This window comes from Sminthopsis crassicaudata, chromosome 4 (genome assembly GCF_048593235.1).
Source record: "Sminthopsis crassicaudata isolate SCR6 chromosome 4, ASM4859323v1, whole genome shotgun sequence".
Lineage (NCBI taxonomy): Eukaryota > Metazoa > Chordata > Mammalia > Dasyuromorphia > Dasyuridae > Sminthopsis > Sminthopsis crassicaudata.
Genome location: NC_133620.1, coordinates 353799652 through 353817374, shown reverse-complemented (window position 1 = coordinate 353817374; position 17723 = coordinate 353799652). Strand labels below are relative to the sequence as shown.

At 52.3% G+C, this 17723-nt stretch overlaps 2 protein-coding genes across 7 annotated transcripts; one reads left to right on the top strand and one right to left on the bottom strand.

The window, feature by feature from the left end:
• Positions 1–8189, top strand: PLEKHH3 (pleckstrin homology, MyTH4 and FERM domain containing H3). Of its 6 annotated transcripts, none has more exons than XM_074261606.1 (13): positions 1–714; positions 2586–2641; positions 3086–3165; positions 3287–3478; positions 3618–3775; positions 3936–4056; positions 4493–4865; positions 5211–5418; positions 6004–6140; positions 6351–6474; positions 6694–7134; positions 7447–7638; positions 7759–8189. In XM_074261606.1, the coding sequence occupies exons 1-13, from the start codon at positions 553–555 to the stop codon at positions 7900–7902; spliced, it is 2388 nt and encodes a 795-aa protein (XP_074117707.1). In that variant the 5' UTR covers positions 1–552; the 3' UTR covers positions 7903–8189. The 6 variants fall into 6 exon arrangements, with proteins under 6 accessions (XP_074117707.1, XP_074117712.1, XP_074117709.1 ...); XM_074261608.1 differs by having other exon boundaries at positions 129–714; positions 4559–4865; positions 6004–6131; XM_074261607.1 differs by having other exon boundaries at positions 129–714; positions 4559–4865.
• Positions 8190–9738: 1549 nt separating this feature from the next.
• Positions 9739–15750, bottom strand: LOC141539212 (tubulin gamma-1 chain-like). The gene is made up of 11 exons (XM_074261612.1): positions 15422–15750; positions 14892–15004; positions 14522–14689; positions 14116–14184; positions 13755–13834; positions 13290–13416; positions 12561–12647; positions 11841–11990; positions 10669–10821; positions 10369–10530; positions 9739–10169 (listed from the first exon to the last, which is right to left on the bottom strand). Exons 1-11 carry the CDS (start codon positions 15468–15470, stop codon positions 9972–9974), a joined length of 1356 nt encoding a protein of 451 aa, XP_074117713.1. The 5' UTR covers positions 15471–15750; the 3' UTR covers positions 9739–9971.
• Between the last annotated feature and the right edge of the window lie 1973 nt (positions 15751–17723).

The following is a 17723-nucleotide window of genomic DNA, read 5'->3' as shown; positions in this document are numbered from 1 at the left end:
GGAGGAGAGAAAAAAGAAGGGAAAGGGGGAGGGGGGCAAAAGAATCGCGCGGGGGGGCGGAGCCCAGGCGCTGAGCTCGCGCCCCCCGCGCGCCAGTCCCGGGGCTGCAGGGAGCGCAACGCGCGCGGCCCGGGCCCCGGACACCGGACGCTGCGCCGGACACGACCCTCCCTGGAGCTTGGATTACTGCCCACTTTGGACACAGCACCGGACACTGCCCCCCACTGGGCCGGACACTACAACGGACACTACTTCCCAGCCCCGGACATTGCTACCTCCTCTCCCCCCCCCCCCCCCGTCCCGGAGCGTGTCGTCCCCCCTCCCCCCCAGCCCCAGACATTGGATCTCCCTCTGGTTCTGGATAGAGCCCTGCTGCACCCCAACCTCAGATCCTGCCCTGCCTGCATCTCCACCTCTCCCGGCCCCGCACGCTGCCTCTTTCCTTGGCTCAAGTCCCGCGACCTGACTGTTTCCGCGACTCCCCACCCCCAACCATCAACCCCTCCTGCGGCTAGACGAGGCCGCCTGCGCCCCGAGCCCCCTGCTGCCCGGATGCCTCTCCCAGGGGGGCTCTGGTGGCTCCTTTGCTGCCGTCGGGGCTTCACTCTGCTGCGGAGGGACTACGGGGACGGAGAGCTTGGTGGTGACGCGGACGAGGACGAAGACGAGGAGACCTTTGAGCTTCGGACCCCGGGTTCGGCGAGCTGCGGAAGGGTGAGTTCGGGAGGTCGGCCGTTCTTTCTCTCCAGCCGGCGTCTTTTTCTACTTCTCCAGACCCTTGTGCCATCCCTGTCCCTTTGAGAGGCCAAAGTGGGCGGGGGGAGGGGGGGAATCTTTCCCAGTCCTAGGGCTTCTCTCTGTTTCCCTGCTTGGGGCAGAGGGTCAACCCCAGGCGGGACCTTTTTGACGGCCCCACGCAGCATTCTGGGGCTCTGTCCACCTGCTGGGGCCCAGAGGCAGGGGAGGCGTCACGCGTGGTCCTGCCTGGCCCGGCCTCTCCCTTCTCCTCCTGGCTCGTGTCCCGTCCCGTCTCCTTCCGCCTCCGCCAGCACAGAGGAATGTGGAGAGTCCGGCTGGGCGACTCGGACTCCTGAGTCCGCTCCGCTCCCTGCCTGCCAGAGGCAGAGCAACTCCCGTGGGGGAACTAGGCGGGGTAGGAGGAAACCTGAGACTGAGTTTTGTGTTGTGGGTTAGGGTCCCTACTGTCATGGGCCCTTAGACACTTTTCATATGCGCACTACGGAGATTGTCTTCCCCTCGGGTGATCCAGTAAAAAGCCTCCAGGGAATAAGGGAAGACTCACTTGATTCTCCCCCAGTGGGGAAACTGAGGCAAAGAGGGGATAGACTGAACCTTCCCTCCTGTATCACTGACATAAATCGAATCTTCCTATTACAATGGGGGTCTTTCCCGTTCTCTTCAGCATTTTCTTCCCTCCCGCCCTGGGGTCCCCGACAGGCCCGGTGGCTCAGTGCCCGGGTGGGGCGGGTTGCACCGCGGGGCCGGCGCCAGCACCTGGCGGAGGCGGAGGGAGGATAAATATAGAGGGGCGGGGAGTGACAGGGGGTGGAGAGGGGAGAGACGGAGAGAAGGAGGGAGGGAGAGGAGAGACAGAGACGGAGAGATTATGAACTGAGGGCAAGGTTGCACTTTGGTCCCCAAAAATCGCGGTTGAGAACCCAACAAGAACCTTAGAAGGAAAGAGTTCTCCTAGTAGAGGGTACCTAAGCATTCTCGGAGAGGATCGAACCTGAAGTCCCTAGGCGAGATAGGGTCGCCCAGTCTCTGTCCGTCGCTCTCTCGGTCTCTATCTTTCTCTGTCAGTCTGTCTCTGTCTCTCTTCCCTCACCCCCTGGAGCTCTGAGGACAGGTGTCCCAGGTCTCCTTCCACTCCTTTCCCCCCCTCCTTTCTCTCCCGCTGCCCAGCCTGGGGCGCACTGGCACCATGGCACGGTTCCCGCTTGGCGTGGTTCCCGGCAGGGTTGATGGACTCTTTCTTGAGCCCCTGTCTTGACAGAAGCGCCAGGAAGCTGGTGGACAACCGGGGGAAGTGTCCTGGGCCGGTGAGCCTAAAAGCCCAGGCTCATCTGGAGGAAAAGGGGACTGCTAGTGCCCTACCCCAATGCGTGCTCTCCTCCGGGATTTCCCCAATAGCGAAACCCTTCCCAGGCTTGGGCCACGGGTGGGAAGTGATGAAATAAAGAACGCTCTATGCGTTATATGAGAGCCCCTTTCCCCTTGTTTTGTCTTCTTCCCTTCCCTGAAATCGACCAGCAGCAACTTGTACGGACTTATTTGAAGGGAAGATTGGTAAAGGGTAAATGAATATATTTCACCGGGGTAAAGGACAAAGTGGGATAAACGTTCTTTTTATTGTCCCACTCCAGACCCCAGGACTGTAGCACATTCTGGCTGAAGGGAGGGGGGAAGCAGAGGATCTCCATTTCCGGACTCCCCGGGGAGAAGCGATATCCACGTACTCCTCCTTGATTAACTCCTTAACTTGTGGAGCCTCTGAGGCAGAGTCTAGGGATTCGGTGTAGCCAGGCCTCTGATTCCTCGGCATCTCTTTTCCATCGCTGCAGGGCTCTCTGGAGGTGACGTTAACGCAGCCCGGGAGAAGCGGGCCGGGCTCGGACAGGTAAGTGCATTCATTCGTACTGAACTCATTTTCTTTTTCCAAGGTCCCTGATTCCACAGACCCCAATTCCTCTTAGCCCTCACCCTCCCATCGGGTTAGGCAATAAGGAAACAGCTCCAAGCCGGACGCTGTGGTTTGGCTGGGGTCCGAGAGGGGGGTGGATAGTAAGAGAGGCGGTCTGGCGGGGGACTTGGGAGGGGGGCTGGTGGTCTGAGCTATTTCTGGATCGAGGTCAGAACTGCCTAGCGGTTCCCACAGCCTGGGAGGGGAGGGACTCTGATTGAGACATGGCTCTCTGCTCCCTTCCCCCGCCCACTACGGGAATTCCAGATCCTTTCTTTGCCAAAGGAACAGAGTCTGGATGGGATCTGATTGGATTAGGTGGGACCTCTTTCTGGGAATTCTTCAGAACTACTAGTCAGTCACTTCTCTCACCTTCTCCAGGCTGCAGGGCTCAGAGGAGACCAGAAGCCTTATACCTGAGCGGGGTCCCCCTGAAGAGGAGCCAGACATAATCGTCAAAGGTGGGGGATCCCCTCTGTCACTTGGAATTCCCACTTCAACACTCCCAACTCTGAACTCTCAATACCCTCACCAGTGAAGTCCCATTTTCCTGATTTCCCCTATTCCTTCCTTTCCTACCAGGTTGGCTGCAGAGGGAACCTCGGTTAGGGGGGGCCCGGCCCTGGCTGCCCCCCCGAAGGGCCTGGTTCGTGCTCACACGCGATTCCTTAGACCAGTTCAGTGGAAATGGACGTGGGGCTCGGAGGCTGGGGAGTCTAGTATTAACCAGTTTGTGTTCTGTGTCTGGTCCTGAACGAAAGCCCAAGGAAACTGGTGAGAAAATCTTGAGATAGTTTCCATCTTCCTCTTCCCATCTTAGCCTTGGATGTCCCAGTGCTGCTGCTTGCCCCTATTGCTCTTTGATGAAGGGTAAATAAGAAAGTGGGCATCCTTCTTTGCCCTCTTTCCTCAGGTCTCTGGTCAGTGACAGTATCAGGCAGAAAACACAGTGTCCGGCTCTGCTCTTCTCGACTAGCTGAGGCTGCCCGCTGGGGTGCAGCACTTCGCAGTGTCATTGCAGGGAAGGCACCCCTAGAGACCCCCACCCAGCTCCTACTTCGGGATATTCAGGTATCAGAGAATTTGGATAGGAGGTGGGTATGTTGTGATACCAGATTGATAATGGTGGGGTCAAAGAGTCCAAATAGAGAGGTTAAGGAAGGGTCAGGGTGACCCTCCCCCCTCAATCCAGCATCCATCAAGTGATCTATTCCTTTCTCCAATCTTGCAGGAGAGTAGTGGAGACTCTGAGGCTGTGGCCCTGATTTATCTTCGGAATCCAATCCTGAGGCACACCAGCAGCGCCCTTTATGCCCCACTCCTACCTCTGCCTTATGGGGTTGGCCCTCCAGGTGAGTAGGCTAGAGATGCAAGGACTGGGAGATAAGGGAATATGGTCTTCCCCCCCAAAAAATACAACTTTCCACAGTTGGGGCACCAAGTATGGGAATAAATGGACATACCTGAAAAAAAAAAAAAGAAATTGCAAAGCATAAGGGAAAATTCTGGACTTAAAGTTCAAATTCTGACGATAATATTTCTTACCCATGTGCATGGGCAAGGCACTTAAACTCTCAGCTCCAGCTTCCTCATCTATGAAAGAATTATTGCACTTTCTATGTCCAAGTCACAGAGATGTTAGGACAAAGTTCTGTAAATATTAAGTTATTATTATACTCCATCAGGAATAATTGATTTCTCTTAGGCTGCCAGTCTCCCCCAATCCTGTGTAATTTGTTCCAGATTTTATCCAGCACTCCTTTAGACCCCTTGTTTCTCTTCCTATAGGTCCCCAAGCCCAGTCTGACGTGTCTTCAACCTCCCTATCCCCAACTCCCATCACTTCCCCACCAGGTCCGGGCTATGCGCCACTTCGAGAGGAGGCTGTACGGCTGTTCTTGGCCCTGCAGGCCCTAGAAGGGGCGCGGCGTCCTGGGCCGCTAATGCAGGGTGTGCTCCAGACCTGTCGAGACCTGCCTGCGCTCAGGGATGAACTCTTCCTGCAGCTGGCCAAGCAGACTTCGGGCCCTGCAGGGCCCCCAGAGTCCCCCTCCCCTAACAGCCCGGCTGCCCTTCGATACTGGCAGTTACTCTGCTGCATGAGCTGCACCTTCCGGCCTGGAGGGGCTGTTCGGGGGCATCTGCTGGGGCACCTGGAGAGGTGAGAAAGGACCGAGGGCAGGGTAGTCAGAGAAGGATGAATCTCACAGAGACAGACCCTTAAGATCGGGGCACTCAGCTAATCTTAGAACAAGACTTTAGCTCCCATGTACTGATAATGTCATATTAAGGTGTGGGAATTGTGGAGATTGTGTCAGAGAAGGAAAGTTGGGGAAAATAGATGGAAGAATGGCGAGAGGAAGTGTGGAGATAACAGGAACATCCAGGATGAGAGAAGACCCATGAGGGTGGCAGACTGGAGGGCAGAGAATGGAGAAAGAGCAGTTCCTGTGAGCCAGGACGGGATACCTACCTGCTAGTGTTCTGACCTGAATGTCCTTCTCAGGACAGAGAAAGCGTTTCCTGACACGGAGCTGGCTGAATATACACGGTTCATCAGGAAGGCCCTGGGACGGACTCGGGGCCGGGAGCTGGTGCCATCTTTGGCAGAAATCTCTGCTCTCAGCCAGCGTCAGGAGCTCCTGTGTACTGTGCACTGTCCAGGAGCAGGCGCCTGTAGTGTGGCCATTGACTCACACACTACTGCCTCGGAGGTGAGTACTGGGACGGTGTTCCATGGCTATGGACACTATAAACCCAACAGGAAGCGTTATGTACTCAAGTGCCCAACTGGAAGGAATCTTAGAGATGGGAGACTAAGAGTTATTCTAAACCTGGGGTTCAAAGGCCTGCCCCCTTCCCTCAGGTCAGCTGAATGGATTTCTCAGAATTTGGCTCTCCCACCATGGGACAGGTGGACTCTCTGTCTCTGTGTGTGTCTGTCTCTGTCTCCGTCTCTCTCCCACACACCTCACCTGGCTGGAAGAGATATGTATGAATGACTTTTAAGATCCAGGTATAAATCTATGACTTTTCACGACACCACTACCTTTGACAGTCGGGGAAGGAAGGACCTCTGTTCTTTAAGTTTGGGGCAATTAGCCGAAGTGAAGAAAGCCTTCTCGGCTCTGCCTCTAAGTGCCTTGTGGGACCCTGGTCTAGTCACTTAACTTTCCTGAGGTCTCGATGTATTTTTCTGTAGAATGAGGGAGTTGCATTTTCCACTTAGTGGCGTACGATTTCCTGGGGTGGGGTGAGACATTCGCCCACCCCTCTTCGCCTGCCTTACCCCCCACCAGGTGGCGCGGGAACTGGTGGGGCGGCTAGGCCTGTCTCGGAGCCGGAACGCGTTCGCGCTCTACGAGCAGAGGGGCTCCCAGGAGCGGGCCCTGGCAGGAGGGGCCCTCGTGGCTGACGTACTCACCAGGTTTGAGAAGTAAATGTCCAGGACTTGTCCTAGCTTTTGCCTTTTCCAGCCCTCGCCCTTCCTCCCAGTCACAGTCTTCCCTTCCCCTGGACCACTCCCTTCCCCAGCTCCTTCCATTCCACACCGGCCCCGCCCCCGTCCAGTTCAGACCCCTCCCCTCGGCCCCCTCCAGGGCCGTGGCCTCGGTCTAAGCTTCGGTTACCTGTCTCTGCTTCGCAGTGTGACTGCAGAGGAGGCAGAATCTCCAGATTCGGGCTGGAGACTGTGTCTGCGTCTCCACGGACCTTTGCATCCTGAGGGGCTGCCTCCGGACGGGCACGAACTACCTTTCCTATTTGAGCAGGTGTGGGTTGCTGAATGTCGGCCCCGCTCGCGTGAGCGCGCGCGGATCCAGGCGCCAGTGAGCCTCCCCCAAAGTCCCCCCTTAGCCGGCTGCCCATCCTGCCTTAGGGTCTCCTCTGCTTCGCTTTGCTTACTGGGCTCCCTCCGCCTTCCAGAAGCCCCGCTCGCCCCTCGCTCCCAAATTGTCTTCACCGCCCCCTCACGGGTGTCACCTCTACAGGCCCACGCTCTTCTGTTGCGGGGCCGGCCGCCCCCGCCCGAGGACACGCTGAGGGCCTTGGCCGCCCTGCGCCTACAAAGTCTCCATCGCGACTTCTCGCCTCTGGCTCCTCTTCCGCGCCTAGACCGCCTGCTGCCCGCTTCGGCCCCGATGCGAGAGGCCCCGCCCCGCCCAGCCCCTAGAGCTCCTCATCCCACCGCCCTGCTGGCCGGGGCGCTCTGGAGTCCGGGCTTAGCCAAGAGGCGGGCAGAGCGGGCCAGGCGTGGGGGCGCGGGCCCGGCCCGCGATGGGGGAAGCGCTGGGGCTGCCGCCGCCGTCCTGGGAGGGTGGAAGCAGCTGCGGGGCATGGGCCAGGCCGAGGCGATGGCGACCTACTTGGCTCTAGCTGCACAGTGTCCAGGTTTTGGTGCTGCCCGATATGACGTCCTGGAACTGAGCACGGTGAGAAGAGGGCAGCGGAAAGAGCAGGAGTTCACTCAGAGCTCTTGTCCCTTTTTCTCCACTCCGCTCTCCCACCAGAGCCCCATGGGTGCCCGGTACCTCCTTTCAGGGATGCCCTTCCTTCCCAAAAGGGGGTGAGGACCAGCAAGAAGTCCTGCTCCGTCCCAGAACCGCCCTGGGTGCCCACCCTCCTGTAGGAGCCCTCTCCATTTGGATCAGGATTCTCTGTCCCCTTCTAAACCACTTTCCTGCTCTCTTCCCCATGGGAGAGTTCCTGCCTCCTTGACTTTATGCCCTTCTTTTATCCACCAGGAGAGTGGGGGTGGTGTTCCCCAGCAACTCTGCCTTGGTGTGGGTGCCAAGACCATGTCCCTGTCTCGGCCAGGGGAGACTGAGCCCATCCACAATGTCAGCTATGGTCACGTGGCTGCCTGCCAGCTGACTGGCCCACACACTCTGGCATTAAAGGTCGGGGACAGTCAGCTGCTCCTACAGAGCCCGCAGGTAACCTGGAAATGGAGGGATAGAAGGGCCATAAAGGTAGCCTGGAGGTGGCGGTACAGAAAGATGGGTGTAATGATCTATCCCGGTATCTAGTGTCCTTTTCTTTCTGGTTTTCTCAAGGTGGAAGAGATCGTGCACCTGGTGAACGCCTACCTGGCCAGCTCTACACCTGACAGATCTCGCAGTGTTGTCACCCCACCAGACCTGCCGAGCACACCCTCCCCTGTCAGCCAGAATCCAAGCCTCGATGACCACCAAGTATAATCTGGCTGTTTTGGCCATCAGCAGCCGAGAGACTTGGGACAGTGATGGAATCGTGGCTTGCCCACACATGAACATCTATCACCATACCTGGCTTTTGGACTGCTCTGGGATTTTGAGAACCACTGACTCACCGTACCACACACATTAGCCCTGCAGGGACAGGGCCCCCTTGTCATCTCCTTCCCCCTGCACCCAGGGGCCAGGGTTTTGACAAGCACGGACAATTTTCTAGTATGTTTCTTAATTTATTTGTAGAAGAAAAGAAAAAAAATCTTTATTTACACAAACTCTTCCTATGTGAGTGATGTCAGCAGTCCATGACTGCCTTAGTTGAAGCTGTGGCTCATAGTTGCTCCCTTGGGATCGGGCCCCACCTCCCACCCCCACATTCTGGGCTTTTGCCAGGAACCCCGGACACCGATGGGACACCACCCATCTTGACCTTCTGACTTTAACCTCTGACAGCCCAAGATGCTGCTCCAAGGGTAGTGGGTGGAGCAGTAGGGCACTAGGAGAAGCTAATTACTTCCCCTTCCCCTCTCCTTGTGGTGTGGGGGTGGTATTTTGGCGTCCCTGAGGCTGGAGGGAGGCTGAGTCACTAGCATTGACACTTTCAAATTCCTGCACAGGTGTCCAGTGTCTGCCTACACCCTGTGATCATGACTAGCATCCCTGCTGGTTCATCTCTAGCACCTCTGATCTCTCCTTATTAGAAAGGTCAGGGCAGTACTAACACCACCATATGCTGAAGGGAAGCACTCTAGACTGGGAAGGGGTGTCAAAATCACGAATGGGGACACAGTGGGTAGCCCCATCAACAAAGGAAGTCTGCTTAGTGTGTGGCCAGCCTGTTTCCCTTTGTTGTTGCTCAGTTGTATCCAAGTCTTTGTGACCACATTTTGGGTTTTCTTGGCAAAGGTACTGGAGTGGCTTGCAATTTCCTTTTCCAGCTCATTTGACAGAGGAGGAAACTGAGGCAAACAGGGACTGACTTGCTTAGGGTTATACAGTTAGTGTCTGAGACTAGATTTGGCCATTCTTCTTGACTTTAAGCCTGACATTCTACCCACCTACTGTACTGTCTACCTGCCCTTTTCTCAAAGAGCTCAAAGAGCCAAAGATGGGGAGGTCTTTAAGAAGGAAAGAGATGCCCTAGTCTGTTTACTTAGCTAGAATTTGAAGATCAAATAGAGGTGGGCTCACCTGGTTGCCTCTTACTTGAACCACTTTCCCTTAGTCCCACATTTTCCACATCCTAGTCCCCACTGAATCATTTGCTAATAGAATTTATAGAGAGAATCTTGAGGACTTTTCACCTGAAGATCAATTGAAAGAATTCTGAGGATGCTGGCCTGCAGAAGGGAAGGTTAGGGAAAGTTTGGGCATTTGAAAGGCCATCTTGTAAAACAGGGATTAAATTTGTTCTGTTTGGCCTGATAAAGTACAAGTTGGAGCAGAGCGTAGAAACTGCAGAGACAAATTAGATTCGACAGAATTTTAGCTACCCAAAAGTACAATGAGCCATACCAAAAGGTAGAGAATTCCCTCTCAGAAGTCTTCAGCCAAAGCTAGATGGACATTTGTTGGGTATATTCTAGTGGAGATTTCTTTGGAAGGCTGGACTAGATGGCCATAGAGCTTCCTTCTATCTTAAAAAAAAAAAATTCTGGATTTACTTAAAACTATTTATGTTATATATGGGGAAATTGAGGCTTAGAATAGGTGAGGAACACGCCCAACCTCACTTGGTGACCTGAATACAAACCCAAAGCTTCTCCATGACAGATAAAACAGGATCCAAAGTCCCCTTTGGCAAAGCCCACGGACACCTCACAGTTCTCATTTAATGTTTTATTGGAGATGGTCAACACAGAAAGAGACTACGTAATGGTACTGTTAGATTTTTCCTGTATTCATCCTTAAGGGGGATAGGTGTAAATGGAAAAAGCTGATGTATCCATGCTGGAATTCAGGATTTTGGAAGGGATCAAAGGGACACTAGATTACAATGGCAGAGAGGTTAAAACCTCTGAAATGTGGGAACTGCTCTCCTTGGAATAGTTAGCAGATCACTGCTCTTGAGTACCCCAGGAGATGTAGTCAGGCCTGGTGGCAGCATGATACTCATCAATGAGCTGCTGCACAATCTCCCTCGAGGTGTCCAGCTCATCGAAGTTCTCCTTGAAGATGTCCTCCTTGCGGAACTGCTCCAGGAAGGCCTCTCGCTTCCGCAGCTTATCATACTGATGGCATGTGCTCTCAAACAGCTGAGATGGAGGTGAGAGAGGAAGAGACACAAATAAGTGAATGCCATGGTCTTGGTCTGGGAGGTGGGTGACAGTGGAATTGAAGTTGTCTTGTTTTCTCTTCTCTCATAATTCTCATTTAGAATGGAGGAAGTGAGATGATAAAAGGGTGAAAAAGGGGGAGGAAACATGGGTATGGGCAGAGAAAGAGTAGACTCACAGAGGAGATGCTGGTGTGGTTGGCCATCATGAGTCCACTGACTCGATGGGCAGATGGCAGATATGGAGACTTCCGAGATAGTGCCACCTGGATGCTTGCTGGGCCCCAAGGGATAAAGTTAGCTAACTTCCGTTCCCGGATCCTTTGCAGGCTTTTATGGACCTAAGGCATAAATGGGGGAGAATCAAAGTTTGAGGGAGGCATTTTCAACTACTGATCTCAGCCTCTAAAGATCCTGAGACTCCTCTAACTATGTAGTATTAAGGAGGGGGAGTTATTTAAGTGAGGGAAATTACCCACCTGGGTGGGGTCCACCTCTCCCTGAATAATGTTGAGAATGGCAATGTAGCAGTGGTTGGTCTGGCGGTCCCGGCCTGTGGACACCATCACATTCTTGGGTTGCAGCAGCCGCCGCATCACGTCCAATACCGTTGTCTTCCTCACGCTGGCCACCTGAAGGAAGAGACTATAAGGGAGCATTCTAGGAGTACAGGGAGACATTGGGCTGGCCAGGAAGAGTCTATATAGTTATATACTAGAGTGAGAGTTCGTGTGACCTACCCCAACTGCCTCTCCCCAAGCCCAGCCCAGAATACATATCTAGTGGTAGGAAACTCAGCCCTCAGGATTGGGAACAGGGACTCAATCAAACCCAATGTCTCCAAATTGTCTCCTGGCCCCTATTAGTGGACAATAGTCAAAGGCAGCTAGGTAGAGCAGTGGACCTAGAGTGAGGAATTCCTGGGTTCAATTCAGCCTTAGATTCTCACTGTGTATGTGACAACCCTCAATAAGCCATTTAAAAGCATCAAATGTAAAATGAGGACAATAATAGTACTTACATCCCAGGGTAGTTGTAAGAATCAAAGAGATATTTATAAAGTACTTAGCACAGATACTTAATAAATGCTGATTTCCTTCCTAATATAATTGTAAAAAAAAAAAAAAAAAGACTTAAAAGTGGAACCTTCGCTTTACAGATGAAGAAACTGGGGATTACTATAATCCAATGTTACACAGATACAAAGTAAGAGAGGCAAGATTTGAACCCAGTGTTATTTCTACAGTAACCTCAGACAACCAGGGGGCCACCACCTAGACTACCTAAAGTTGGCATTGTAGGTTATGAGGGGCAGGCATAGGGCAAAGGTTCACTTTTCCTTAGCTCAAGGTCTGGGACCCAAAAACTAGAAGGGAAAAGATAAACTCTCCAGTGCAGCTCTTCTATCTGCAGTGAGGAAAAAGGTGGAGGGGAGAGGAAGAGAGAGACATAGTCGCACATTTTGTTCCAGGCTTTGAGCCCATAGCCTCTGGGGTCTGCTTCCAGAGGCAGGGTCAGGGCACACAGCAGGGAGGAGAACTGCATCGGTCTGGCCCTTCAGTCTCTGCCTCCTGGGCAATAATCCTGACTTACTGTGGGGAGGATGGGATCCGGAGTGGAGGGGGAGTCAAAGGAGAGGGCAGCTGCTTACAGATTGGTCAGTGGTGAGGGGGGTGTAACCAGTCATGAGGAAGTGGAGCCTGGGTGTGGGGATAAGGGAGGCGATGAGGCCGATGAGGTCATTGTTCATGTAGCCAGGGTAGCGCAGGGTGGTGGTGCTGGCCGACATGATGGTGGACACCTGTGAACATAGTAAAAAGAAGAAGGGGGGGAGGAAGGGAAAATGGGAGGCAGGGGAGGGAAGCAAGGAAGGAAGGAAGAAAAAGAGGGGGGGAGGGAGGGAATGAAGGAAAAAGGAGGAGGGAAGGAGGAAGGAAGGAAAGAAAGGAGGGAGGAAGGGAAAGAGGGAGAACAGAAGGGAAGGAGAGAGGAGGAGAAGGAGGGAAGAGGGAGAAGTAGAGGGAGAAAGGAAGAAGGAAATGAGGAAAGAAAGAGAGGAAAGAAGGAGGGAGAGAGAAGGAGAGAAGGAGGATTTGAACTCAGTCCTCCTTACTTCAGGGCTGGTGTTCTATCCACTCTGCCACCTAGCTGCCCTGGAGCTTACATAATGGGGGAAGACAGCACCGAAGGGAGCTGAAGGGAAGGGGGAGCAGGTCATGGTTTTGAGGTCTGGAAAACCAGGAACACAGTCGCCAGAGAAATGCAGAGTTGCAGACTGGCCACAGATCATGAAGAACCTCAGTAACATCCCACGGCAAGAAACAATTAAAGCCAAGAAGACCCATGTGGGTGGGTAGAGAAGACTGCTCACCAGCTGGTTGATCTGGGAGAAGGATGGGTTTTGGATGTGCAGTCTGTCTGTAGCAATTCGATTGAGGGCTGTGTTGTCCAGAACCACCTGAGGAGGGATGAAGATCAGAGGAAAGTCAGCTTTGCTTAAACAATAGGCTAAGTCTCCCCAAACTGTAAAAAAACATGTCGAGCTCTTCCATGGTGTATTGTGATAGGGAAGGCTCACTGAACGGTATAATTTTTTTTCAATAGTGTTCAACTCTTCATGGCCCCATTGGGGTATTCTTGACCAAGTTCTGGAGTGGTCTGCAATTTCTTTCTCCCCATCATTTTACAGATGAGAAATCTGTAGAACCTGAGGCAAATAGGGTTAAGTGACTTGGCCAGGGTCACACAGCTGGTAAAAATCTGAGACCAGATTTGAGCTCAGGAAATTGAGTCTTCTTGACTCTAGGCCTAATACTCTTTTCACTGGAAATACTACTTGTTTATATCCTTTTATAGTTGTATTATGCATTCCATATGATTTTTGAAGCTCAGACGTGTAGGGGGGAGGGTTAAGGCTCAAATCTTATATTTCTTTTCTATCTTGTTCTCAGCATCTCTAAGATGCTAAGCATTCAGTGAGTGCTCAATAAATACTTCATGGTATAGTAACTGAGGAGTGGGTACAGCTGAACTCACTGAATAGGATAAACTGATTTTGTGTAGGCAAGGGAGAACCCTGGTTTCTCTCCCCAAGGCTCACCACACAATCTGCATTCTGTGTCAGTCTCTTGAGAGTTAGCAGTGAGTTATAGGGCTGCACGACCACATCACTCATCTCATCCTGGTTAGGAAATACAGAGTATGTCTGTACCAGCTTCTTGGGGTATCTGGGAGGTAGTGATGCAGAAGAGAGTTAATAAAGATGAATCTCTACATTCCCTAACTCTATCAAAGGGGAGGTGTTAAGGGAGGGCAGAAAAGTGTTCAAAGACCCAGGGAAAGGGGAGAACTCGGGAATTACCCACTCCTCCTAGAAAGCTAGCCGTCAGGGAATTCCTGAGGCCTAGTCCAACCTTCTGTTGCTAACTTCAGTACCCCTACCAGGAAAGGAGAGAGCTAATCCTTTATTCCAAGATAAAGGTGCCGGCTCCCATGGAAACCCATCTATCCAGAAAAGGACAGACTCATGAAACCATTCTAGGAGATAGGCGCTCTACATACTCACCTGTCATTCAGCCGTTCTAGGAGATAGGAGCCCAAGCCAGAGCCAGTTCCACCAGCTATAGAGTGACACAGAACAAAACCCTGGATGCAGAGGGAGTGGAGAGATGATCGTGGAGGACCCCTAAATCACAGTCCTTCCCAAAGCCTCATGCCTAAGCCCAACACTGCTTTCAGGCCTCAGCACATGGGAAACACGGCCCTATTTCTATCCAGTGATATGGGAAAGGTTTGAAAACTAAAGAAAGTCCTGGTGGAATCAAGAAAGACCCTACAAGACAAGGGATGACAGCTTTGGATGTTGCCCCTTCCTCCCAGTCATATCATGTTGTTATGCATCTACCAGGTTCCTTGGGGGCCCTTACCTCTAGGCTGTCACTGCCGTCTGCCTCCCGGTCTATGATATCAAAGATGTCCTCGTGAATCTTCTCCCCCTGTAGGGACGTGTGAAAATCAAGGGTTTTTGGACACAGCATATCCATCTCCAATCTCTCCTCACAGAACACAAAACTCTTCCTTCGGACACAGCTGCCTTTTTTGCCACAAAATTCTGAGCTGTTGATCCCGAGTTTACTGTAGAAAACTCCGGCTGGGTCCCTCCCCACCTCACACAGTGCTTCTGGAGTACTGTTTCCTGCAGACCCGCCCAGTCTCATTTGGGTTGAGAAATAATGGGTGCCCCCCCATAAGCAGAGAGGCCTTACTAGGGAACCGCTCTCTAGGAAGGGGGCGTGGCGGGTACAACTTCTCTATGTGATGCTTCCCGGGCACCTGGGAGAAGCCGCTGGCCCAGTTGTTCCCAGCGCCCCCGCCGTGCTCCGACAGGTAGATGTTCTCGGGGTTGTAGAGCTTGGCATAGGGAGAGTTGAGGATGGAATGGATGACTCGCGGCTCCAGGTCCAGCAGCACGGCTCTTGGGATGTAGTGCTCATCATCCGCCTGGCACAGAAGGCAAGAGACCCTCGTCAGCCACGCGGCCTAACCGCGTCCTTTTAACTCCCTACAGCTCTAGGCCTTTTCCGTTCTCTACCCCACAGCGGACTTTTGTCCACTAGAAGGCAAGTGCTCTGCTTCCCCTCTTATGCCCCCGTGCCCACGAGGTGCCCAGCTCTCCGGCCCAGCGCACGTGACCCCGGGGAACCTGGTAGAAAAAGACGTCCTTCCGGTCAGTGCCCTCAGTGGCAAACTCCTCCACGATGCCCTCCGGGCTGATGCCGTGCTCGGCGCAGAGCTGCTTCCAGAATTCGAACCCAACTGCGGGCATGACAGAACACCAGTACCTCCTGAACACACCAATTCCATCTTGGGAGGTCATAGGCCCCTTGGGTCCCGAAGGGGCCAGTCGTTTCCTCCTCCTCCCTCCCCCCCACCCCCAACCAGGGCTCAGGACAGAGAAGCTGAGCGCAGACGGGACGGTCACAGCCTGGGGGGGGGGTGTGCACGGAGCATTTGGGTTCTAACAGGACCAGCCGGCTCTGGGACAACGGACCGGGTGCAGAAGGAAAGCCTCCCCTCCCCCTCCCCCACCCCCGGGCTCTCTGGAGTGGGCGCAGGTGGGATGGAGAGCACGGAAGGATGCTGCCGCCTCAGGAGGCCGGCCGGGACTTGGGGAGGACTCCAGAGCGGGCCGCCAGGGGAGGTCCGCCGGAGGACTCGGGGCCCGGCTCTCACTCTGGTTGCCGCACTGGCCCAGCTGTAAGGTGATGATCTCCCGCGGCATCCCTGCGCTTCAGACCGGTCCGAGCCACCGCCCGCGGGGCTACCGGCCAGCTGTTCTCCGGGCGCATGCGCCGAACTAGCCTCCCTCCAGCTGTGCTGTACTCCCAGCGGATTAGTGGGAAGAGTTCGGAAGGCCAGGAGAGGCCGCTTACTGCGCATGTGTCAGTCCCCTTTCTCCCTTCCACTTCTCCTTCTCCCCCCAATCTTCCCCCTTCCTGTCTATGGTATATTTGGAGCGCACCGTAATTAACTTCTGCAGGAGCCAGGAGCCACGCAGGCGCAGTTAGGAGAACGGAGCTTGAGGGTTGGCGCCTGCGCAGTAGCCGATGATGGGAACGCCGGCCCCGCGGGCAGAGAGTGACAGAGGACGTAGGGTCCGCGGCTGCAAGCCGGTAAGTGTAGCAGGAGGGGCGAGGACGGATCCGTCGGTACTTGGGGAGTGGGAGGAGGGAGTCTTTCCTGCGCACTTCTTGAGCTCTGCCCTGCCCCCTCCGCTCACTGTCTGGGTCCTCTAGAGCCCAGCTAGAGCAACTCTTGTGATTTACAGAGGAGGAAACTGAGGCCCGGGCAGAGTAAATGACCTCGACCTCCCCCCCGAGGGGGGAATTACAACCAAAATTTCCGAAAGGAGATGTTATGGAAGATTTCACAAAAAAAAAAAAAAAAAAAAAAAAAGAAGAAGAAGAAGTCAGAATCTGAACTCGGGTCCTTGGAATTCATCAAGTGGATCAATTTCAGAAACAACTAGTTTTATCAATGAAAATGACACATTTATAAAACAAATAGTGATAAAATCAGGATTTAACTTAGCCACCTGGCGTTTGTCAGGCATGCCCCTTCCAGAAACAAATGATTTTGTGAATGAAAATGACACCATAGAAATGCGTTACATTATAGATCAAATAATGAGAGAGGCAGAATTTGAAATCCGGACGTTGTCGTTTGTCAGATGACTCAGGTTCAGAAACAAATAGTCTTATCAATGAAAATGACACATTTATAAAATAAATGGTGATAAAACCAGGATTTTTACTTAGCCACCTGAAGGTGTGTCCACTTCAAAAACACGATTTTACATATGTAACCTGTATTGGTCAACTGCCAAGGGGGATGGGGGGGAGAAGGAGGGGAAAAATTAGAACAAAAGGTTTGGCAACTGTCAATGTTGTAAAATTACCCGTGCATATATCTGGTAAATAAAAACTATTAAAATAAAAAAAATTAAACCATGATTTTATCAATAAAAATGACACTTTAGAAATTGCGTTAAATTATAGATCAAATAATGACGAGAATTTGAAATCAGGACCATGGAGTTTTATCTGATGGATCAGCTTCAGAAACAGATAAGATTCTATCAGTGGGAACCTAGAGAAGGTACATAATGTCTGCGTCTGTCTGCCCTTGCTATGCCTTGAACCAGAAGACTTTCCCGTTTTACCTGCAACTCCAATCTGTACTGTCACGCTCCTTCCAAGAGCCTCCCCCACTAGAATGTGAGAGCAGAAAGACTCTCTTGCCTTTCTGTTTGTGTTTCCAGCACCTAGTTTTGGATCGACACATCATAAACCCTTAATCCATGTCTTTTCTTTCTGATTCTCAATTCCATTCTTTTTTTTTCCACTCTTCTCCATGACCTACCTCCCATAATAAAACTCACATTTTTGTATATCACTTTTAAATTTTAGTAGTTTTCCCCATATTAGCCCTGTGTGTAATCAATGCATTTATTATCTTCATTTTTTACTAATAGAGAGTCTGAGATGATAACTACCTTACATCCTTTTCCTTATCTCCTCATCCTTAAGTTGTTAATTACACTGGTTTTCCTCTCTTCTTCCTTAGAAATGCAACCATAGTAGTCAGTGATAAGCAAGGAATTTAGAGATTGCTTATAGGATTTGCTGTGCTTTGGCTGTGTAACAACAATCGAATTTAGGACCTATTTAGCAAGAATAATCAAATTAGGAAGCTATCACACGGAACACTGAGATCAGCCCATCCCCTTTCATGCTTTTTGCAGCTCTATAATACCTGTCTTAGTTTCAGTCACACAGCTGATCTGCAGAAAGTTAGAAGGGCACTTAAAAGTCACATAGTCTAACTCCTTAATTTTATAGACATGGTATTGAGTCCAAGAGGTTAAATCAATCAATAAGAATTTATTAAACACTATGCATTTAGTAGCACATTGTGTACTAGGGTTCATAGGCACTGTGCTAAGGGTTAAGGAAGGATGCAAAGAAAAGTTAGT

Excerpts from the sequence above, each read along its gene's own strand:
- PLEKHH3 (XM_074261606.1), top strand. The coding sequence starts at position 553 with ATGCCTCTCCCAGGGGGGCTCTGGTGGCTCCTTTGCTGCCGTCGGGGC. Across the intron at positions 3,166-3,286 it reads GCCAGACATAATCGTCAAAG|GTTGGCTGCAGAGGGAACCT; the intron begins GTGGGGGATCCC and ends CTTTCCTACCAG. Across the intron at positions 7,135-7,446 it reads ACGTCCTGGAACTGAGCACG|GAGAGTGGGGGTGGTGTTCC; the intron begins GTGAGAAGAGGG and ends TTTATCCACCAG.
- LOC141539212 (XM_074261612.1), bottom strand. The coding sequence starts at position 15,470 with ATGCCGCGGGAGATCATCACCTTACAGCTGGGCCAGTGCGGCAACCAG. Across the intron at positions 11,991-12,560 it reads TCTCCCAGATCAACCAGCTG|GTGTCCACCATCATGTCGGC; the intron begins GTGAGCAGTCTT and ends CTATGTTCACAG. Across the intron at positions 10,531-10,668 it reads GAGAGGTGGACCCCACCCAG|GTCCATAAAAGCCTGCAAAG; the intron begins GTGGGTAATTTC and ends TTTATGCCTTAG.